Below are 24,992 nucleotides of genomic sequence, written 5' to 3'. Positions count from 1 at the left end.
GTCACATCTACAATTAGAAGTCTGTGCTCCCTACGATTGTGCGTGATTATAAAGAACATCTGGGTGGTGGATTTAGACTCTTCTGTAGCAGGAGAATAAAAAGATAAAGCTGAAACAGATGCCTGGGAGTTAATGAAAGCCAAGTGGAGATTCTATCATTCAGATATTGAAGTACAAGACTTGTCTCCCCTGTACGGTTTAATCCTTATGTCGAAAGGAAATATCTGTTATGAAAACTATTCCTAATAATGGTAGATAAAATGTACTTGTACAGGCGGTTCCCTACTTAAGAACACTCGACTTACATACGACCCCTAGTTACAAACAGACCTCTGGATATTGGTAATTTATTGTGATTTAGTCCTAGGCTACAATAATCAGCTATAACAGTTATCACAGGTGTCTGTAATGAAGATTTAGTGTTAATTCTGGTTCTAATGACAACCCAACATTTTTAAAATCCAATTGTCACAGAGACCAAAAAAGTTCTCCCTGGGATTACAATGATAAAATATACAGTTCCGACTTACATACAAATTCAACTTAAGAAGTACTGCCTGTACTCCGGTGCCCTCTTATGGGAGGACTCTTACTGCTCCGGGGATTCACTCATAGCTCTCATCTAACCCTTTAGATCCATTCACAGTTTAGAAATTTCCCTATCTTCTTCCTAATTAACCAGCAATTTACCATGGTCTATCATCTTACAGAATGAAGCTGCACACCTGTCGTTGTTTCTTCAAACCTCCTAGCACAAGTAATCCGTATCATTCACTCACAAGACCACCTGCTTGTATTAGTGCCAAGGCTGCTGTACACTGTGCAGTAAACTGTGTAATCTACTTCATTAAGTAATAGCAGCTTTTTGTGTCTTTTTTCTGCTCTTTCTCCTGCAGTGAGCAGTGCATCTAAAAGCACCGAGAGCTCTGTCGACCTCCGATGCAAAAAAGGAGGCCAATGATTAACTCTTCTATACCTAAAGGACATTAGACTATCCAGGGAATCTCTGTAAAGAGTCATGTAATTCAACACCGTATCAGGTTTCTGTATCAGCTGTCAGGGGATACAGGGCATTAAGCTGATTTACACAAACTGTTTAAATAAGGAGTAAGGACAGAGGAAAATGAAGGACACAGGAACATATTTATTCACTAAAGTTTATTACACAGTTAAATATTATCATGTGCAGCTAAAGGTTCACTCTAGCGATCCATAAATTTAAAGTGCGACGTTTTATTTATGTACCATATACATTATTGGTAGAGATGAGCGAACATGCTCGTCCGAGCTTGATGCTCGGTCGAGCATTAGGGTACTCGAAACTGCTCGTTACTCGGACGAATACTTCGCCCGCTCGAGAAAATGGCAGCTCCCGCCGTTTTGCTTTTTGGCGGCCAGAAACAGAGCCAATCACAAGCCAGGAGACTCTGCACTCCACCCAGCATGACGTGGTACCCTTACACGTCGATAGCAGTGGTTGGCTGGCCAGATCAGGTGACCCTGGGATAGACTAGCCGCTGGCCGCGCTGCTCGGATCATTCTGTCTCTGGATGCCGCTAGGGAGAGAGCTGCTGCTGGTCAGGGACAGCGTTAGGGTGCTAGTAGATTACTGTTAGGCAGGAGTGATTCAACAAGAACCCAACAGCCCTTCTTAGGGCTACAATAACGTTCTACTTTTTTTATTTTAATTTGCATCTATTACCATTTTGTGAGGAATTAGCAGGGGGACTTGCTACCGTTGTGTTTAGCTCTTAGTGGCACACATATCCATAGCAAAGGCCGAAGTGGGAAAATTCAGTAGGGGTTGGATTTCTATTAGGCACTAACTCAGTGTCATCTCATCTGGCATAGTAGTGTGCTTCCTTTGATACTTGGCTAGAAAATAGCCATAGGAGAATACAAATAGCTTCTTGAAGCCTACAGTAGCGTTCTATATATTTGATTTCTGGTTGATCTGCTGGTGGCTTTAGTTTCTGCAGTGCATGTACTTGCCAATTCTGAGCAATTTGTAGTGAGACTTGCGACCGCTGTGTTCTGCGCTTAGTGGCGCACATATCCATAGCAAAGGCTGAAGTGGGAAAATTCAGTAGGGGTTGGATTTCTATTAGGCACTAACTCAGTGTCATCTCATCTGGCATAGTAGTGTGCTTCCTTTGATACTTGGCTAGAAAATAGCCATAGGAGAATACAAATAGCTTCTTGAAGCCTACAGTAGCGTTCTATATATTTGATTTCTGGTTGATCTGCTGGTGGCTGTAGTTTCTGCAGTGCATGTACTTGCCAATTCTGAGCAATTTGTAGTGAGACTTGCGACCGCTGTGTTCTGCGCTTAGTGGCGCACATATCCATAGCAAAGGCTGAAGTGGAAAAATTCAGTAGGGGTTGGATTTCTATTAGGCACTAACTCAGTGTCATCTCATCTGGCATAGTAGTGTGCTTCCTTTGATACTTGGCTAGAAAATAGCCATAGGAGAATACAAATAGCTTCTTGAAGCCTACAGTAGCGTTCTATATATTTGATTTCTGGTTGATCTGCTGGTGGCTGTAGTTTCTGCAGTGCATGTACTTGCCAATTCTGAGCAATTTGTAGTGAGACTTGCGACCGCTGTGTTCTGCGCTTAGTGGCGCACATATCCATAGCAAAGGCTGAAGTGGGAAAATTCAGTAGGGGTTGGATTTCTATTAGGCACTAACTCAGTGTCATCTCATCTGGCATAGTAGTGTGCTTCCTTTGATACTTGGCTAGAAAATAGCCATAGGAGAATACAAATAGCTTCTTGAAGCCTACAGTAGCGTTCTATATATTTGATTTCTGGTTGATCTGCTGGTGGCTGTAGTTTCTGCAGTGCATGTACTTGCCAATTCTGAGCAATTTGTAGTGAGACTTGCGACCGCTGTGTTCTGCGCTTAGTGGCGCACATATCCATAGCAAAGGCTGAAGTGGGAAAATTCAGTAGGGGTTGGATTTCTATTAGGCACTAACTCAGTGTCATCTCATCTGGCATAGTAGTGTGCTTCCTTTGATACTTGGCTAGAAAATAGCCATAGGAGAATACAAATAGCTTCTTGAAGCCTACAGTAGCGTTCTATATATTTGATTTCTGGTTGATCTGCTGGTGGCTGTAGTTTCTGCAGTGCATGTACTTGCCAATTCTGAGCAATTTGTAGTGAGACTTGCGACCGCTGTGTTCTGCGCTTAGTGGCGCACATATCCATAGCAAAGGCCGAAGTGGGAAAATTCAGTAGGGGTTGGATTTCTATTAGGCACTAACTCAGTGTCATCTCATCTGGCATAGTAGTGTGCTTCCTTTGATACTTGGCTAGAAAATAGCCATAGGAGAATACAAATAGCTTCTTGAAGCCTACAGTAGCGTTCTATATATTTGATTTCTGGTTGATCTGCTGGTGGCTGTAGTTTCTGCAGTGCATGTACTTGCCAATTCTGAGCAATTTGTAGTGAGACTTGCGACCGCTGTGTTCTGCGCTTAGTGGCGCACATATCCATAGCAAAGGCTGAAGTGGGAAAATTCAGTAGGGGTTGGATTTCTATTAGGCACTAACTCAGTGTCATCTCATCTGGCATAGTAGTGTGCTTCCTTTGATACTTGGCTAGAAAATAGCCATAGCAATAGGATAGGATTGTTTGGTTCTAAAAACTCAAAAAAAAACAAAAAACACAAAAAAAAACAAAAAACACAAAAAAACACAAAAAAAAACAAAAAAAAGTAAAAAAAAAAAAAAAGTTATAACTCTCATTTTAAAAATGTTTAACCCCAGGGCTAGGGGTAGAGGACGAGGGCGGGGACGTGGGCGTCCAACTACTGCAGGGGTCAGAGGCCGTGGTCCTGGGCGGGGTGAGACACCACCTGCTGATGAGGGAGCAGGGGAACGCTGCAGAGCTACACTCCCTAGGTTCATGTCTGAAGTTACTGGGACTCGTGGTAGAGCACTGTTGAGGCCAGAACAGTGCGAACAGGTGATGTCGTGGATTGCTGACAATGCTTCGAGCAATTTGTCCACCACCAGTCAGTCTTCCACGCAGTCCACCCATGTCACCGAAATCCCCACTCCTCCAGCTCCTGCACCTCAGCCTCCTCCCCCCCAGTCTGCCCCCTCCCAGGAAAATTTGCCATTTGAACCGGCATACTCTGAGGAACTGTTTTCTGGACCCTTCCCACAGTCACAAACCACTTGTCCGGTTGCTGCTGAGCAATTTTCCGATGCCCAGGTTTTCCACCAGTCACAGTCTGTGGGTGATGATGACCTTCTTGACGTAGTGGAAGCGTGTAAAGAGGTGTCCGACGATGAGGAGACACGGTTGTCAGACAGTGGGGAAGTTGTTGTCAGGGCAGGAAGTCCGAGGGGGGAGCAGACTGAGGGATCGGAGGATGATGAGGTGACAGACCCAAGCTGGGTTGAGAGGCCGGGTGAACACAGTGCTTCTGAGACGGAGGAGAGTCCTCGACCTGAACAGGTTGGAAGAGGCAGTGGTGGGGCCAGACGGAGAGGCAGGGCCAGAGCTGGTGCATCAGCGCCACTGTCAACTAGTGAAGCTCCCGTGGTGAGGGCTCTTGCGGCGAGGGCTAGATCTTCAGAAGTGTGGAGGTTCTTTAAGGAAACACCGGATGACCGACGGACTGTGGTGTGCAACATTTGCCAAACCAGGCTCAGCAGGGGTTCCACCACTACTAGCTTAACTACCACCAGTATGCGCAGGCATATGAATGCTAAGCACCCCACTCAGTGGCAACAAGCCCGTTCACCTCCGGCCGTGCACACCACTGCTCCTTCCCCTGTGTCAGCTGCTAGTCAGCCCCCTGCCCAGGACCCTGGCACAAAAACCCCATCGTCGCCTCCACGATCCTCCACAGCATCCACCAGCGTTCAGCTCTCCATACCCCAGACGCTGGAGCGGAAACGCAAATATAGTGCAACCCACCCGCACGCCCAAGCCCTTAATGTGCACATCTCCAGATTGCTTAGCCTGGAGATGCTGCCCTATAGGCTAGTAGAGACCGAGGCCTTTCGCAACCTCATGGCGGCGGCCGCCCCTCGGTATTCGGTCCCCAGCCGCCACTACTTTTCCCGATGTGCCGTCCCAGCCCTGCACCAGCACGTGTCAGACAACATCATCCGTGCCCTGACCAACGCCGTTTCTGACAAGGTCCACCTGACCACGGACACGTGGACGAGTGCTGCCGGGCAGGGCCACTATATATCGCTGACGGCACATTGGGTTAACTTGGTGGAGGCTGGGACCGAGTCTGACCCTGGGGCTGCTCATATACTGCCGACGCCGAGGATTGCGGGGCCTACCTCGGTCCAGGTGTTTCAGGCCTACTATGCCTCCTCCTCCTCCCACCCCTCCTCCACCTCCTCCTCCGAACTACCATCCGTGGGCACGGCGCCATCAGTCGGTAGCTCTAGGCACAGCAGCAGTGCCGTCGCTAAGCGACAGCAGGCGGTGCTCAAACTGCTGAGCCTAGGCGACAAAAGGCACACCGCCCAAGAGCTATTACAGGGCATCACGGCGCAGACTGATCTGTGGCTGGCACCGCTGAACCTCAAGCCGGGAATGGTTGTGTGTGACAACGGCCGTAACCTGGTGGCGGCTCTGCAACTCGGCAGACTGACACATGTGCCATGCCTGGCCCATGTGTTAAATCTGATAGTGCAGCGTTTCCTCAAGACATACCCCAATCTGTCTGATTTGCTCACGAAGGTGCGCCGCATCTGTGCGCATTTCAGGAAGTCCAGCCCAGATGCTGCCACTCTCAGGGCAGCGCAGCGCCGCCTCCAACTGCCCGCTCACCGACTGTTGTGCGACGTGCCCACGAGGTGGAATTCAACACTGACCATGTTATCCAGAGTTTACCAGCAGCGCAGAGCGATTGTAGACTGCCAGATGTCAACTTCCACCAGAACTGGTAGTCAGGTCAGTCAGCTTCCTCAAGTCTACAATGAGGAGTGGACGTGGATGTCTGATATCTGTCAGGTGCTGAGTAACTTTGAGGAGTCAACACAGATGGTCAGTGGCGATGCCGCCATCATCAGCCTCACCATCCCGCTGCTTGGCCTGTTGAAAAACTCTCTGGTCAGCATGAAGTCGGAAGCTTTGCGCTCGTCACAAGAGACGGGGGAAGAATATTCCCTTGTTGATAGCCAAAGCACCCTGAGGTCTGTTTCTCAGCGCATATCGGAGGAGGTGGAGGTGGAGGAGGATGAGGAGGAAGAGGAGGAGAATGTTGGCGAGACACAAGAGGGGACCATTGTTGAGTCCTTCACTGTTCAGCGTGTATGGGCAGAAGAAGAGGAGTTGGAGGAGTTGGAGGAGGAGGAAATGGACAGTCAGGCCAGTGAGGGGAGTGAATTCTTACGCGTTGGTACTCTGGCGCATATGGCAGATTTCATGCTAGGCTGCCTATCCCGTGACCCTCGCGTTCAAAGAATTTATTCCAGCACCGATTACTGGGTGTTCACTCTCCTGGACCCACGGTACAAGCAAAATCTTTCCACTCTCATCCCTGCAGAGGAAAGGAGTGTGAGAATGCATGAATACCAGCAGGCCCTGGTGCACAAGCTGAAACAGTATTTCCCTTCTGACAGCGCTAGCGGCAGAGTGCGTAGTTCTGCGGGACAAGTAGCGAGGGAGAGTAGGCGAGCAGGCAGCTTGTCCAGCACTGGCAAGGGTACGCTTTACAAGGCTTTTGCCAGCTTTATGTCACCCCAGCAAGACACTGTCACCTGTCCCCAGTCTCGGCAGAGTAGGGCTGATCTTTACAGAAAGATGGTGAGGGAGTACGTAGCTGACCATACCATCGTCCTAAATGATCACACAGCTCCCTACAACTACTGGGTTTCAAAGCTGGACATGTGGCACGAACTGGCGCTGTACGCCTTGGAGGTTCTTGCCTGCCCTGCCGCTAGCGTCTTGTCCGAGCGGGTTTTCAGTGCAGCTGGTGGCATCATCACCGATAAGCGTACACGCCTGTCGACTGACAGCGCTGACAGGCTGACGCTTATTAAAATGAATAAAGGCTGGATTTCTCAGAATTTCCAATCTCCACCAGGTGAAGGAAGCTCAACCTGAATAATTGATCCACTCCTCCTCCTCCTCATTTTCCTCCTTCTCCTCCTCTTTGTACAGTAAAGCAGAGGAAAATGGCTATTTTTTGACAGGGCCCACTGGCTCTTGCTATAGTACTTCATGCATTTAATTTTTCTGGAGGGCCACCTACCCGGTCCTCTGTCTGAAACAATTTTTGTGAGTGCCACATACAGGCACTCAATCTATTCCATTTTTCTGGAGGGCCACCTACCCGGTCCTCTGTTTTAAAAAATTTTTGGGACTGCCACATACAGGCACTCAATCTATTCCATTTTACTGGAGGGCCACCTACCTGCTCCTCTGGTTTGAAACATTTTTGGGACTGCCACATACAGGCACTCAATCTATTCCATTTTACTGCAGGGCCACCTACCTGCTCCTCTGGTTTGAACAATTTTTGGGACTGCCACATACAGGCACTCAATCTATTCCATTTTACTGGAGGGCCACCTACCTGCTCCTCTGGTTTGAACAATTTTTGGGACTGCCACATACAGGCACTCAATCTATTCCATTTTACTGGAGGGCCACCTACCTGCTCCTCTGGTTTGAAACATTTTTGGGACTGCCACATACAGGCACTCAATCTATTCCATTTTACTGGAGGGCCACCTACCTGCTCCTCTGGTTTGAAAAATGTTTGGGACTGCCACATACAGGCACTATCCAAATTAAATTGTCTCCATAGCAGCCTCCACACGTTGTCTCCATTGCTACCTCCAAAAGTCGTCCATATAGCTGCCTCCATACATCGTCCCTTTATCAAACGAGGTGTGTCAGGCAGAAATTTGGGTTGTTTTCATGGATTCCACATCAAAGTTGTTAACTTTGTCGCCACCCTGCTGTGTTATCCACAAAATATACTGGCAAACTTTTACCATTTAGGGATATTATTTCAGCGCTTCTTGCGCATCTGTTTACATTCCCCTCACCCGGCATATCCTAAACTTATAAGAACGCTACTACACTTGATCTTATACAAAAGGTTCTTAGAAGTGCTGTTTGGGGAGTAGCCTAGAGACAGGGGCTTGGATTGGCGAAAGCTCGCCTGGCAGCGGAGCGCCAGCTCCATGCGCATCATGCGCTTCTTGCGCATCTGTTTACATTCCCCTCACCCGCCATATCCCAAACTTATAAGAACGCTACTACACTTAACTTGGTGCAGGCTGGGACTGAGTCTGACCCTGGGGCTGCTCATATACTGGCGACGCAGAGAATTGCGGGGCCTACCTCGGTCCAGGTCTCAAAGGCCTACTATACCTCCTCCCACCCCTCCTCCACCTCCTCCTCCTCCGAATTACCATCCGTGGGCATGGCGCCATCAGTCGGTAGCTCTAGGCACAGCAGCAGTGCCGTCGCTAAGCGACAGCAGGCGGTGCTCAAACTGCTGAGCCTAGGCGATAAAAGGCACACCGCCCAAGAGCTATTACAGGGCATTCCACATCAAAGTTGTTAACTTTGTCGCCACCCTGCTGTGTAATCCACAAAATATACTGGCAAACTTTTACCATTTAGGGATATTATTTCAGCGCTTCTTGCGCATCTGTTTACATTCCCCTCACCCGGCATATCCTAAACTTATAAGAACGCTACTACACTTGATCTTATACAAAAGGTTCTTAGAAGTGCTGTTTGGGGAGTAGCCTAGAAACAGGGGCTTGGATTGGCGAAAGCTCGCCTGGCTGCAGAGCGCCAGCTCCATCACAAGATCCAACTAACATAGTTGCAGCACCTTTAATCTACTACTAGTTCACTGCCTCCATAATAATAATAATCTTTATTTATATAGCGTCATCATATTCTGCAGCGCTTTACAAATCATAGGAAACAAATACAAATGTAATGTAACAGAGCACAACATTTGTATGGAACAACAGGAGTGAGGTCCCTGCTCGCCAGAGCTTACGGTTTATGAAGATGATGGGGTAACACGAGGTAAAAGAATATTTAATGGTCAAGCCATTCTTCTTAGGGAATAGAACAAAATATAATAAATGGATTTGCTGTCGCTTGAACCACTCAGCCGTCATCTTATATACCAGGTCCAGGGTGAATGGGACTGCAGAGAAGTCTGGTGCCTGTTGGTTGCTGGATAACAGATGGGAGGACGACACAGGACGGGTTAGTAGAAGAGTTAAAACTTCATGCAGTTAATGAGTGTTATAGGCTTGCCTAAAGAAATGGGTTTTAAGAGCACGTTTGAAACTTTGGAGGTTAGGTATTAGTCTGATAGTCCGGGGCAGAGCATTCCATAGAATTGGTGCAGCTCTAGAGAAGTCTTGGAGACGCGAGTGGGAGGTCCGCACTAGGGTAGAGGTTAATCTAAGATCACTGGCGGATCTAAGAGCACGGGTTGGGCGATAGACTGAGATAAGAGAGGAGAGGTAGGGGGGTGCAGCATTATACAGAGCTTTATGGATGAGGGTTATTATTATTTTAAACTGTATTCGAAAGGAGACTGGCAGCCAGTGCAGCGACTGGCATGAACTGTAAGCATACATGGTCCCCTTATCAAACGAGCTGTGTCAGGCAGAATTTTGGGTTGTTTTCATGGCTTCCACAACAAACTTGTTAACTTTGTCGCCACCCTGCTGTGTAATCCACAAAATATACTGGCAAACTTTTATCATGTACCGATATTATTTGAGCGCTTCTTGCTCACCTCCTTTGGTTCCTCTCTGCCACCCATTGGTTTGAAGCCTGAGTCCATTTAGGGTATGTCGCCATGACACTCTCTAGCCTGCTGCCGCTGCCTCTGCATGCCGTCCCCTATAGTGTCAGGGTCAATTATTAGATGTTTTAGATGCTATCTAGCTTCATTCTGTCACTCTGTCATGGCCATGCTGTTGCCCATAATTTTGGCATAATGGTGCGATTAAGCAGCCTCAGAGGCATCCATGCATGCTGCCCCTGCTGTTTCCTGTCCATTTCCGTGGTGTTTCCATCCTTTTCTGAGGTTCCCAGGTGTTTGGCCAAGCTTCCCTGTGCAGAGCCTTGGTCCCCTTGAAAAATGCTCGAGTCTCCCATTGACTTCAATGGGGTTCGTTATTCGAGACGAGCACTCGAGCATCGGGAAAAGTTCGTCTCGAATAACGAGTACCCGAGCATTTTAGTGTTCGCTCATCTCTAATTATTGGATCTAGCAGAATGAGTTTGAAGCCAGGATTGGCCTCACCTAAAATACACTGTAAGGAGTTGTGTTGCAATAGACATTCTGATGGCTGGGATCCTCCTGACCTTCCAGTACATTCCCACTGTCACTTCATTCGATATGGGGCACTTCATAAGGCCTTCCCCCATTCTTGTGATTGTTTTGGGGTCCTAGTGGGTTTGAATCCCCAGTGCACGCAATCATTTCTTCTTTTTCATTGCTTTTGCTTACTAAAAAATGTTCCCTTTGTTGTCCATTATATAGGATTTTCCATGAGTATAATTTTTGAATAAGTTATAAATGATTGGGGTTCCGACAACGGAGAGAGTTGGTCATGCAGTTGTACTGTATTTGCCTTCTGTATAAATGAATGATCTGTTCAGAGGGGTACAACGGTCTACTGTTCTCAGGAGCAGTGGGGTTACAAGCAATTGAACCAGTACCTAAACCTGTCTAACCAGCACTGCTACAGCCATAAGTGTAACAATAGATATATTTTTATATATTCTATGGGAAAGATTCATCTTTGAATCTTTGCATTGTGAACCGGCATATGATGCAGCACCCCAATACAATGTCACATAGATTTGTGCTATTGCTGGCAACCAGTGGCGTAACTTGAAGCTGATGGGTCCTAGTGCAAAGTCTGTACCAAGCCCCGACTATAATGTATGGTTTATAGTACTAGTCTTTTCATATGAGAAAGTAAGACCTTATGGGCCCCCTAAGCCTCTTGGGCCCGGGTGCGACTGCAACCTCTGCACCCCCTCAAGTTACGCCCCTGCTGGCAACCTTGAACGGCTAGATGTAGCGACTGTGCAAGCATAGGGCAGAGACAACGGCTCACTCTGCCACCGACCGTGCACCCTTCATGGCCCTCTACAACCAATTGGTAAAAAAAAGCTGGAGTACAAGTCCTGATAAATGTCCATGGATGATATGGTAGTTTCACAAAAGATTTACACTTATATCTCTGTCTGACAGATCTGACAAGTGAAAACATTTAAACAAAGTTTGTTTTTCATTATTCATAAGTTCTATTACAGCAAAACGTTCCCTGATAGACGGGAGCATGGATCGTTCATGCATTATTTATAGAGAATGAAATCTCTAGGAATGTTTTGGCAAAGCTCTTTTAAATTGACATCATTTTTGCTCTGCACCAACCTCTGGATCCCACTGCCTAAAAAAAATCATTTTTAGTTTTATGTTTTAGTGTTGGAGTGCCAGAAAGCTGATATAACTCTTAATATCAAGTCATTTTACGTAGTGAATAATTTAGCATTATATGTCAAGATATAAGTTAGCCATGACAAACAATAGATTTCCATCTTTCATTTCCCAACAGGCCCCTGCAATACAAAATTTGATTCTTTGCCATGTTAATATGGACAACTAATTATATTTCCCTGGCCAGGCTCCTCTTCATCTTTATCCTGCGCTGTCCATTGCTAGTCTTGACACGCCGGGATCACTTAGAAAAGAAACTTGTAATTAGCAGCACAGAGCGCAGGAAAAGATGTCCGGTGCTCCGGGCTGCTAATTATGCACACCCTTGCACCTTCTTCTCCCATCTAAACTTTTGTTTTTATCCCAGCATGCACATAGTACATGGGAATCGACTTCATAAATCTGTTAGAATTCATAAGTGATAAATGGAGTAGATTAGAAAAAGTTGTAAAAAAACACAAATATTATGGAAATGGACTGATTTGACAACTCTGCAATATATATGTCAGAAAACTTTAATGATGCTTTCCTCTCCAAAGGTTCTAGCTCAATTTGTTCATTTTCAACAAGTTAGGGCTTACGTTGGCTTACTGTAACCCTAGAAAAAAAAATTTGGTCAAGCAAATCAAAAATAAATTCGATTTCATTTATAAAATCAATGGGGGGCACAGCCTGTACACTAGTTTTTTGGCACATTCCCGTTTCTGCCCACTTATTATTGGCTGCTTAAACCTGAACGCCCTCTGGTAATAGCGCATCCAGAGTCTCCTGATGTATTGTGTTGTGTTGTCAGTAGGGTGGAGTTTCATCATGAAAAATGTCCTCAAATGAATCATTGAAAAGATCCGTTCATCCCTGTACGTCATTGTAGAACCCCTACTGGTTTTACAATTTTGCAACAGGCTTTATATAAAGTGCCCAGAAATTCTACCTAACTAATGACTACCCAAGAATTCCTTTATACCAGAAGTTTCTGTAAAAGTGAATCGACCAGAACACACATTATTATTATTAGTATTATTATTATTATTAGTATTATTATTATTATTCATACACAATGTCCTACTCACCCATCAGAGCACCAGCAGAAAACAACCCAATTTGGAGTCTTCTAAAGCCTAATTCCTGGAGATAATAATAAGAGTGGGCGCCCAAATTAATTTTCTCTTATGGGCCTAAGCAGTAGTGGATTATAATACAGGCAGTATTGGCGGTAGCCCGGGCCCAAGCTTTCCAGGGGACCCATGACCACCCAAACCACACACCAAATTGTTTACTGAGAATGACCTTCACACATGAAATCTTCATATATCTGTTACTGCTCTTAATACACATGTACACAAGAGGCATTTCAAAGCTGTAGTACCATATGTGGGAAGTGGGCTATAATATTCATACAGCCCCGGACCCATGGCAGTCCTAATCCGCCCCTGGGCTTTATTCTGCTCAGAAACGCATTTATAGACACATGCATACCATCCGCACACATGTGCCCTCACAGATGCTCTAAGTGTTAGACTAGCTCAATATACACAACTATCTTCATTACAGTAAGGGTTAATGTTAAGGGCTAAAAATGGTTCCATTAAAAAAAAAAGTCTTTCTACTTGGCCTGACACAAGCTTTATTACACATTCAGGCCGCGACAATGTCGTTTCGGTGAAATCGGAACACATTACATCGCCAATTACCACTCCCAGCAGACACAATGTAAGAAAAGAGGAAAAGAAAACAAAGACACCCCCCCCCCCCCTGTACGGGCAGAATGCACTAGACAAGGCTAATTGCAATTGCTCGCTATAAATGACTTGAGCCCAACAAATAAGCAGCAAGCGGTAATAAAATACTCACATGGGCTTTATCAATCATAGCCTAGACATCTCATCTACCCTGCTTCCACGTCCCCCAATCTTATCCTCATTAGCAATTAAGCTGCTTATTATGAAGCTGAATTTCCATGTTAGATTGTAAGAGTAGCTCTTCTCATTAGATCTGACCAGGCTGTGGGGACTGTGCATATATTACATAGCCGGCTTCAGAACTTGCTGAAAAAAAGATGCTATGATGCTTTAAGTCTTTTTGGTCGTTGTTTATGATAAGTCTTAAGCAGATCTTTATTTTAGAGGACTGTCTATTATAGAGAGGAACTAGTAACTTCTGGTGGCATGTTTACTTGGGGATAGAATTGGGGGTCAATGGCATGGGAAGTGATAGAAACTGCAAACTCCTGAATTCAGCTAGGAGTCCACCACCCTATTTTCTACGTGTCATGCATTGACCTGACAGTGCCCATAACAGTGGCAGAGTATTAGACTGACCTGCCTTCATATGAGAAGGTCTACAGTGGCAGAAGTAGATTGCTTAAGGGTTAGCTGTTAGCTATTCAGTCAATTATGGCTGCTAGTCATAGAAGTGGCAGAGAAAGCACAGCAGCATCTTCAAAACATCTCATCTCTGCATTGAAAAATAAATGCAGAGAAGAAGGTAAAAAAATGATGGTGTAACAATAAGGTGTAATAATCTCTGGAAAGAGGAACTACCAGAAAGACAAAGAGTTGGGGGGAAAAAAAAACCTACCAAAGATGATCTGTTGGAAAACCTAAAAACAAGGGCATAGCTACAGAGATAGAAACTGATAAGGGGCCCACAGTATCAGGGGGCCCCAGCATCTGACCCGCCACACTAAAGAATGGAGGAGGCGCACCATTATTTATATTATATTTGTATATGGTATTGTATGTATGAGTGTATGCTGTATGTGTGTATATATTGTATGAATGTGTGTTAATAATGGTGTGTATACACTATATGTGTTATATGTGTGTGTAAATACAAAATATCTGTGTATTTGTTGTATTTATACTGTATGTATAAGTGTATAAATGTATATATCAGTGCACAAATGTGTACGCGTAAGTGTATGAATGTGTATATTAGGGCTCATGCACACTAATGTATGCCCGCCCTGCTGCAGCCCCGCGGGCACACATTTGCGCACAGGAGAGGAGGAGGGGGTGAGCGCTACTCGCCCCCTCCCCTCTCCACAGGAAATAGTAGCCGCACGGCCGTCTATACAGCCAAAGATAGAGCAGGCTCTATCTTTTTGTGGTTATGGCTTGGAACGGTGAGTATTTGTTCCGCTCACATGCCCCCTTGATGATCGTGTGCATGAGCCCTTAATGTGTGTGTCTTTGTTTTAACTTCTGACTGTCTCTCCTAGTTACACCGCTGCCCATAATCACACCATATGGCTCCTATGGAGCTCTTATTGAAAGGTTGGCTTCATCTTATTCTATTGGTGAGAATTTCCCCTCCTATAAGGTTATATATGTACATGAAGGTTGTTCTCATCTTCTGTTCTACCTTTTTTTGGTGCACTGACACATAATTTCAATACCCCCATGCACATGAATGTACAGTATTTTTCATGGATTCATGTGGAGACGCTAGAAAACTCAGAGCCGGTCCTTACCCTGCCTGTGGTCTTGTCCCTCCTTTTTTATGGCCACAGTTTTTATGGACAGGCGATTTGGCAACCGTTGGCAGGCGGTCGACAAAAACAAGCCATGGATTTGTGGTATGAAAAATGTGCCTAAAAAATATAACCTTCATGAACAAAGGCAGTGGAGTAACTTGAAGCTGAAGGGCCCCAGTGCAAAGTTTGTGCCAGGCCCCCAACTATAATGTATGGATTTTAGTACTAGTCTTCTCATATGGGAAAATGACACCTAATGGGCCCCCTAAGCCTCTTGGACCCTCTGCACCCCCTCAAGTTATGCCCCTGAACAAAGGTCTATGGAACATCCTAGGGATGGGAGAAAACCACATGCATCCTCTTATTTTAGGGGGTTAGGCATGTGGTGGTCAACGCAGATGGTGAAAATCTGGAAAATTTGGCCTCTCTAGGGTGGGGTTTGCCCGAAGCCTGACCCATTTCTAGAATCAACCATCTGAAATTACAGTTTTGTCATTTAGAGTTGATGTCGACCAGAACAGCAGTTCCTATCGTTGTTTTATTCCTACTTTTATCTCTCACTATATGTTACTTCTACAGTTTTTATAAATTTTCACTTATTTCTTTGCTTAATTATCTTACCAATGTGTTAACTCTCTTACATTGTGTTTTTCATCATGGGATACGATTGGAAACTGAGTTACAGAAGTGCTTCCAGCCTTTTTAATAACCATGTCCTGTCCTGTCGATCCCATTTCACCTTTTAGGCCATACATGGCCCTATGGATAGATAGTAATGACATTACTTTGCATGGTAGCTGCCTGATAATTGGATATTGATGCCAGTGTGAAGAGTATACAAATATTACAGTATTATATAGTAGAACATTCTCTGCTGCTGCCAATAATTGTAATCCAACTTTGCAGAACTCTTAGAACATTTGCAGGGGAAATAACTTGGAACAATTCAGTGTCTTTCGTTGATGTACAGAGAGGAGGGTTTGGTTTGTTAAGTCACAGCGCACCCTAGTGGCAGACTATAGAATGGACACTAATATTCTCTGAATTTTATAATAGCCATTGGATTGACCTAAAGCACCTGCTGGATTTAGTCAAGCCTGCCAGTATTATTTCATATATCTTGACCTCAGGTTCTTCATTTCATTGCAGAATACCAAATATAATTGTGTGGTGGTCTCTATTTTATGGCTTCTGAATCAGATCATGAGTAGAGTTGAACAAATTTGAAACATTTTTTCTGAATAAAATTAACTTAAAAATACACCATAATGTTTCCATATTGACACTGCAGAGCAAGACAGAAGAGGAGACCGAGTCAGGAGAAGAACCAAGCCCCAACAAACGTCACAGCCGCTCCTTGATGGGAAGCTTCTCCAAGCGCAAGGTGAGTGGGACACATCAGATGCTGAATCTTAATCTCTGTGTCCTGGAGACAAAGACTTGTCACTTTGTGTCTTGTGATATTTTTGGTTTCCTATTAGATAACTAGAAAACATTTGAACTCTTGTTCCCGTTTTAAAGCGGCAATTTCCTGGGACCGGATGTAAAAGTTGTAATCGTATAAGTCCTTCTCTGAGCCTCGTTATAGATGAACTTGCATTTAAAGGATATGTTCACTTTAACAACCAGATTTTCTGACTCTGCACCTTAAAAAAAAAAACCTCCCCTGCATCTTGTGTCTATGGCTCCCTAAGTAGATTTTTGGTGTTTTCACAGTTCCGAAATCCAGAACCTACACACTGTATGGTAGAAGCAGATGGCTCTGTACAGCAGTAGCATGATCAGTGCCCGGAAATCACATCACATATACAGTTTCCCCATAGTGGACAGAACCTCCTCCTTCCAGCATTATCCAGTGTATTGGTTCCATCCAGAACACTTTTTTTTTTTTTTTTACATTTTGACACTTAATGCCCAATTATAGTAATGGTACAGAATGGGTCACATATTCAGCATTCACAGTTGTAGTCATAGTCCAGTGCAGGATGATATTATTAGTAGTCTTCAGTCCCATGTATGCAGGACAAGAATACTAAGCGCACCGGATTATAAGGATGAATGACCAGCAGGTGGCAGACCTGTGCACAGTTCAAGGCAGCTGGACTATAAGGCGCACCTTTGATTTCGGAGAAAATCAAATGATTTTTCGTGTGCCTTATACGCAGGATAATACATATTGCTGTGCTTATATATGCAAGTGTATCAATGCAGTGGGGCTGAAAACTCTTAGTGGGGCCCCCCCATATTATGATCAACATCTGGTTGGAACAGCTGTTTTTGCAAGTTCCCTGTGGTTGCACAATTACATTTTATATGCCCATCAGTTTATGGGGGAGCAGCCTAAGAAGTTAACTTGGTAAATAAATCACTACATCTTCCCTCATTGGCCAGAAAGCTGTTCATACAACTTTCATTCCTGAAAGGTAAAATAATAGTATTTTTCCATCAATCCTGAAAAAAATGATAGTAAATAGAAGAATAAATAAGAGTACACTATGTGTTATAGTGAGATTTCTTTCTCTTTTGCCTTCAGAAAAAAGGTGCCCGGATTAAAAAGAGCTCGAGCTTAGAAGAAGCCGACGACAGTCTTGAGCGGCAAGGAAGCATCGCTAGAGCCTCTGTACATTACAGCAGGTATTATGTTGTTTCTGTTGTCTTTTATAAACTCAGATTTGATCTACTTTACTAAGCCTTGTATTTATTCAGTAGAATAAACCGACAGAAGAAGACCATGAAACTCTCCAGAGCATTGTCCGATCTAGTGAAATATACAAAGTCAGTGGGTATCCACGATGTGGAAACGGAAAGTAAGTGCAAGTGATGGCATTTCTTATGTGACAATTGGAGTTTGTGTTTTATTCTATTCTGTTTTGTAAGACAAATCCTGTTAATACACTCGTGTGCATCATAAGGGCTATCCGTTTATAACCCCCTTCGTAGGCCATTTTCAAAAGCCCTTTGTCTCTGAATGAGTTTAGACCAATAAACTCCTTGCACTTAAGGGATTTACCAGTACAAACATGGATCAACTGAACTGAAAAGTACTTCGGGGTTTGGCCCGGTTAATCCTACACATAATGGGGCAGATTTACTTACCCGCGATCCAGCAGCAGGTTCTCCAACGCTGCTTCGGGTCCGGCCGGGATTCACTAAGGTCCGTGCGCCGATATCCACTAGGTGTCGCTGCTGCGCCGAGGTCCGCTGGAGTTCACCTTCTATTTCTTGGTGCAGGAAAGTGCGTGTCAAGCGACACTTTTTTTTTTTTAAATACCGCAATGTTTCCGAATCTGTCAGGTTTTCCGACGGCCACGCCCCCCGATTTCCATCACATGCATGACGGCGCCGAAACGCCACAATCAGATCGCGTGCGCCAAAAACCCGGGTCAATTCAGCGCAAATTGGAGAAATTCGGGAAACCCGGCGAAAAAAAGGGATTTGGGCCCTTAGTAAATGACCCCCAATGTGTTTGTTGTACCGAACTGGCTTTAGGGCAATGGGTTTAACTGTAGTGGTAACCATATTATAATCTAATACTATAGATGAATGGCTAGCAGTAGTGAGGATAGGCTCTGCCCTCGCAATAACCCAATAATCAAAATTCAGATTTTTCTAGTGATTTGTAATAGACACTATCTCTAAAAGAGTTAATGCAGAGTTAATATTCTAGCCAGAGCTTCCAGCTAATATCTCTTCTGTCATAGTATATTATGTTTCCTGTAACCTCCTGTGTAATGTCCTTGTATTTCCCTTACACTTTGTGATAAATCTGACAACAATGACTTTCTACTAAGAACCCATTTTTAGGAAAAGCTTTCATGTCGCATAAAGTATAAATTTAGAGATTAAATAAGTTTGAGTATAAAAACTCCACACGGACCAACAGGACACAGCCATTCCATTAACATTGGGTGTAGACTGAGGATGGGTATGCATACAGAGTCAAGCTCGGAGGCTAGACGTTTTGTATTAAAGGAAATCAACCACGAACATTAAAAAAAAAAAAAACTACAAATTCTCACCTCCGCATGTTGATCTCGGAGCTGTCTTTCGCTAGTCTTGACACGCTGGGATCGCCTAGAAAACAAAGTTCTAATTAGCAGCACGGAGCACAAGATGGAGAGTGAGGTGATGTCTCATAAGGGGTATGAATTTGCGGCTCTCCCATGAAGTCACCTTTCTCTCCCATGCTCCGTTCATGGGAGGGAGATGTGCAGGGGTGTGAATAATTAGCAGCACGGAAGGCCGGACATCTTGTCCCCACGCTCCGTGCTGCTAATTATAAGTTTCTTTTGTAGGTGATCCCGTCGTGTCAAGCTTAGTGAAAGACCGCGCCGAGATCAAGATGAAGAAGAGCGGAGGTGAGTATATGTAGGATTTTTAATTTTTTTTATGTGGTTGATTTCCTTTAAGCCATATGTTTGGATATTCTGGGAATGAGTTTCTAACTTAATATCTAGTCTTCATGCTGATGACTTACATAATGCACTGATGCAATAGCCTACAGTACTTGTTCATTTAAAGGTAATCTTTCAGGGTGATTTGGGACACTAAATCCCCCACAAGTCCCTATATTATTTGTTTCTGGACCCGTAATGAAAAATAAACCCAAACAGTCCAGTGATCTCGGTGCCTGCACATTCTTTTAATGAAGACTGTTTAACATTGCCTTATTGGACCCATCTTGAGGCAAGTGTAAACCTGTTTAGGTTTTAGGTTTAGTGTCCTAAATCCAGCTTCATATAAAATAATTATCCTGATAATCCTAGAAGACACTGTGAAGAGTCCTGATTACCCTGCCCACAAAAAATTGATGGATAGCTCTCACTCCTTGAGTTCATGCTCTTACAGGGGTGTCTTCTCAACTCCTCCTCTCATACTTTGTAGTTGTAATTTTGCAAGTTATTTATATAATTGTAATTGTTGTAAAAAAAAAAAAAACCTTTTTAATTACTAATACATAAGCAAATGTCAGATCTCACCTTCTCTTCTTTATCATTATTGTAATCACTACAATTTTCTATATTTTATCATCCTCCCAGTTTCTAGCAGCTGGCAGGTATCTTCATTTAGTGAGACGAAAGCTCATCAGATCCTTCAGCAGAAAGCGGCACAATTTGTCCGATTCAACCAGTACCAGCTGTCCCGGATCTACCCTTCTTCCTACAGAGTGGATTCTAGTAACTTCAACCCCCAGCCTTTCTGGAACGCTGGCTGCCAGCTAGGTAAGTTACTCAAGAAATGCTTGTTAAGGTGCTTTATAAGAAAACATATTTAAAAGTATTCCAAAATGTCACCTAAAACTAAACTACACGGAAAAAGATCTATACAAGCAATTTCTCATCCTGTGGAAAGTGTTCTTCAGGGAGTATAGGAGTAAACACATGTTTCTTGGGGGATATTTTCTCTATTCTTCTGATGCACGTTTTAGTACATTAGGACAGGTGCAGCATAGTGTGTGATCATAATCTTAATACACTAGGAGATTTTGGCTGATCCACATTGTGCACCACACCTCAAGCTATGATATGTGTATCTCCGGGACAACAAGCAATTTCACTTTAACTGTCTTAGGGTGTGTTAGGATCACAGGCTTAGGTTACGGAAGGGAGCCTGTTGGGCCACACTGGACCACGCTCTGAAAGCTCTCTGCCCTCCGAAACCTAAGAAGAGTGAAGAAATCAGGCGATACCTTTTTGAGACTGAGTACATTTGATGTTGAGCTTTCGAGAATACTAGTTCTCTTCATCAGACATGATGTTATGCATGAAGCAGAAAATTCACAGCATTTTATACACACTAAACAGTGATCATCAAAGGATATTAAAAAAAACCTCTAAAACAACAGATTGATAAAAACAGGGACATCTTATTTACAACAGGACGGCAATAAAAACATTAAAAAGCTATGAGGCGAGACACATGAGCCCTGGCTCTTATCTGCTTGTGGCCTCCAGGTCAGAGGTAGGAGGTCATGAAGCTGGGTGAATGTTAAGACCACTTTGCAAGGTGTTGAATCTCCTCATTAATTTATACTCCCATTCTATCCTTTCCCTCTGTGTCTTAAAATGTCCCATCGACATTTTTCCTAACAAAATGCAAAAAGGAAGGACTCATCCCAAAAGGCTTCACACTACGCAACCCAACCCGGAATACTTACAACAGTCGATTAGCAGAATGGCTGTGCATACGGACATCTGAAAAACTGCGCAACAACATGATTAAGATTCTCTATAACAGGGGTCGGGAACCTATGGCTCGCGAGCCAGATATGGCTCTTTTGATGGCCGCATCTGGCTCGCAGCCGGGGCTCCTATCCAGGGGCTTAACTACAGCCGCACCAACTGCTAATATGCCTGCCAAGAACAGGCTGTTGTGCCCCGGCTGTAGTTATGCCCCTGGATGTATTCGGCAGATCAGCGCAGGGTCCGCGGGGTTAATTCAGGGGCGGCGCCTCTCTCTCCCTCCCTGCAGCAGTCTCCTCCCTGTGTGAGAGAGGGAGGGGAGGAGACTGTCTGCCTGCAGCAGCCAATCCCGGGGCTGGATGTAGCAGCGCGGGAGATTCAGACAGAGGAGACCAGAGAGCTGCATACTCCGGAGACATGAAGGAGAAGGAGTCCAAGGAGAAGGAGTCAGCAGCCGGGATCAGCCAGAGATAAGTGCCCCCTCCCCCAGTGTCTCCTCACACTCTGCCTTAACCCCTTAGTGTCCTGTGTGCAGCTATGAAGCTCTCCTGAGACCCCTCTGCATCATCCTCACATATCTTCCCCCACCACTGCATTTCTACATTAATCTGAGGTTATGCAGCAGCTTAGACACATGTTGGCGTCTGTATAGGGATGTTCTGCAGCGGTTGGCGTCTGTATAGGAATGTTCTGCTGCGGTTGGCTCATGTATAGGGATGTTCTGCTGCGGTTGGCTCATGTATAGGGATGTTCTGCAGCGGTTGGCGTCTGTATAGGGATGTTCTGCAGCGGTTGGCGTCTGTATAGGAATGTTCTGCTGCGGTTGGCGTCTGTATGGGGATGTTCTGCAGAGGTTGGCTCGTGTATAGGGAAGTTCTTCTGCGGTTGGCGTCTGTATAGGGATGTTCTGCTGCGGTTGGCGTCTGTATAGGGATGTTCTGCTGCGGTTGGCGTCTGTATAGGGATGTTCTGCTGCGGTTGGCGTCTGTATAGGGATGTTCTGCTGCGGTTGGCGTCTGTATGGGGAGGGGATGTTCTGCAGCGGTTGGCGTCTGTATAGGGATGTTCTGCAGCGGTTGACGTCTGTATGGGGATGTTCTGCATTGGTTGGCGTCTGTATAGGGAAGTTCTTCTGCGGTTGGCTCGTGTATAGGGAAGTTCTTCTGCGGTTGGCGTCTGTATGGGGATGTTCTGCATTGGTTGGCGTCTGTATAGGGATGTTCTGCATTGGTTGGCGTCTGTATGGGGATGTTCTGCATTGGTTGGCGTCTGTATAGGGATGTTCTGCATTGGTTGGCGTCTGTATAGGGATGTTCTGCATTGGTTGGCGTCTGTATGGGGATGTTCTGCAGCGGTTGGCGTCTGTATGGGGATGTTCTGCATTGGTTGGCGTCTGTATGGGGATGTTCTGCAGCGGTTGGCGTCTGTATAGGGATGTTCTGCAGCGGTTGGCGTCTGTATAAGGATGTTCTGCATTGGTTGGCGTCTGTATAAGGATGTTCTGCATTGGTTGGCGTCTGTATAAGGATGTTCTGCTGCGGTTGGCGTCTGTATAGGGATGTTCTGCATTGGTTGGCGTCTGTATAAGGATGTTCTGCATTGGTTGGCGTCTGTATAAGGATGTTCTGCTGCGGTTGGCTCATGTATAGGGATGTGCTGCAGCGGTTGGCTCATGTATAGGGATGTTCTGCAGCGGTTGGCTCATGTATAGGGATGTTCTGCAGCGGTTGGCGTCTGTATAGGGATGTTCTGCATTGGTTGGCATCTGTATAGGGATGTTCTGCATTGGTTGGCGTCTGTATAGGGATGTGCTGCAGCGGTTGGCTCATGTATGGGGATGTTCTGCTGCGGTTGGCTCATGTATAGGGATGTTCTGCTGCGGTTGGCTCATGTATAGGGATGTTCTGCTGCGGTTGGCTCATGTATAGGGATGTTCTGCAGCGGTTAGCGTCTGTATAAGGATGTTCTGCAGCGGTTGGCGTCTGTATAGGAATGTTCTGCTGCGGTTGGCGTCTGTATGGGGATGTTCTGCAGAGGTTGGCTCGTGTATAGGGAAGTTCTTCTGCGGTTGGCGTCTGTATGGGGATGTTCTGCATTGGTTGGCGTCTGTATAGGGATGTTCTGCAGCGGTTGGCGTCTGTATGGGGATGTTCTGCTGCGGTTGGCTCGTGTATAGGGATGTTCTGCAGAGGTTGGCTCGTGTATAGGGAAGTTCTTCTGCGGTTGGCGTCTGTATGGGGATGTTCTGCAGAGGTTGGCTCGTGTATAGGGAAGTTCTTCTGCGGTTGGCGTCTGTATGGGGATGTTCTGCATTGGTTGGCGTCTCTATAGGGATGTTCTGCAGCGGTTGGCGTCTGTATGGGGATGTTCTGCTGCGGTTGGCTCGTGTATAGGGATGTTCTGCAGAGGTTGGCTCGTGTATAGGGAAGTTCTTCTGCGGTTGGCGTCTGTATGGGGATGTTCTGCATTGGTTGGCGTCTGTATAGGGATGTTCTGCATTGGTTGGCGTCTGTATGGGGATGTTCTGCATTGGTTGGCGTCTGTATAGGGATGTTCTGCATTGGTTGGCGTCTGTATGGGGATGTTCTGCATTGGTTGGCGTCTGTATGGGGATGTTCTGCAGCGGTTGGCGTCTGTATGGGGATGTTCTGCATTGGTTGGCGTCTGTATAGGGATGTTCTGCATTGGTTGGCGTCTGTATAAGGATGTTCTGCAGCGGTTGGCGTCTGTATAGGAATGTTCTGCTGCGGTTGGCGTCTGTATGGGGATGTTCTGCAGAGGTTGGCTCGTGTATAGGGAAGTTCTTCTGCGGTTGGCGTCTGTATGGGGATGTTCTGCATTGGTTGGCGTCTGTATAGGGATGTTCTGCAGCGGTTGGCGTCTGTATGGGGATGTTCTGCTGCGGTTGGCTCGCGTATAGGGATGTTCTGCAGAGGTTGGCTCGTGTATAGGGAAGTTCTTCTGCGGTTGGCGTCTGTATGGGGATGTTCTGCAGAGGTTGGCTCGTGTATAGGGAAGTTCTTCTGCGGTTGGCGTCTGTATGGGGATGTTCTGCATTGGTTGGCGTCTCTATAGGGATGTTCTGCAGCGGTTGGCGTCTGTATGGGGATGTTCTGCTGCGGTTGGCTCGTGTATAGGGATGTTCTGCAGAGGTTGGCTCGTGTATAGGGAAGTTCTTCTGCGGTTGGCGTCTGTATGGGGATGTTCTGCATTGGTTGGCGTCTGTATAGGGATGTTCTGCATTGGTTGGCGTCTGTATGGGGATGTTCTGCATTGGTTGGCGTCTGTATAGGGATGTTCTGCATTGGTTGGCGTCTGTATGGGGATGTTCTGCATTGGTTGGCGTCTGTATAGGGATGTTCTGCAGCGGTTGGCTCATGTATGGGGATGTTCTGCTGCGGTTGGCTCATGTATAGGGATGTTCTGCTGCGGTTGGCTCATGTATAGGGATGTTCTGCTGCGGTTGGCTCATGTATAGGGATGTTCTGCTGCGGTTGGCTCATGTATAGGGATGTTCTGCTGCGGTTGGCTCATGTATAGGGATGTTCTGCTGCGGTTGGCTCATGTATAGGGATGTTCTGCTGCGGTTGGCTCATGTATAGGGATGTTCTGCAGCGGTTGGCTCATGTATGGGGATGTTCTGCATTGGTTGGCGTCTGTATAGGGATGTTCTGCAGCGGTTGGCTCATGTATGGGGATGTTCTGCTGCGGTTGGCTCATGTATAGGGATGTTCTGCTGCGGTTGGCCCATGTATAGGGATGTTCTGCTGCGGTTGGCTCATGTATAGGGATGTTCTGCTGCGGTTGGCTCATGTATAGGGATGTTCTGCTGCGGTTGGCTCATGT

The 24,992-nt window shown here is 45.6% G+C and overlaps 1 protein-coding gene across 1 annotated transcript; it reads left to right on the top strand.

Moving 5' to 3' along the window:
- Positions 1-14,600: 14,600 nt before the first annotated feature.
- On the top strand, positions 14,601-20,186 carry LOC140112542 (1-phosphatidylinositol 4,5-bisphosphate phosphodiesterase eta-2-like; the record flags this gene model as incomplete). Its single annotated transcript, XM_072132529.1, has 6 exons — positions 14,601-14,613; positions 14,710-14,810; positions 16,256-16,348; positions 17,498-17,598; positions 17,674-17,771; positions 20,004-20,186. Coding segments are annotated over exons 1-6 (589 nt in total), but the record flags the coding sequence as incomplete, so codon positions are not given.
- Between the last annotated feature and the right edge of the window lie 4,806 nt (positions 20,187-24,992).

Source organism: Engystomops pustulosus, unplaced genomic scaffold (genome assembly GCF_040894005.1).
Source record: "Engystomops pustulosus unplaced genomic scaffold, aEngPut4.maternal MAT_SCAFFOLD_833, whole genome shotgun sequence".
NCBI classification, from domain to species: domain Eukaryota; kingdom Metazoa; phylum Chordata; class Amphibia; order Anura; family Leptodactylidae; genus Engystomops; species Engystomops pustulosus.
The sequence above is the reverse complement of the archived record's forward strand: the minus strand, read 5'-3'. Positions and strand labels throughout refer to the sequence as shown.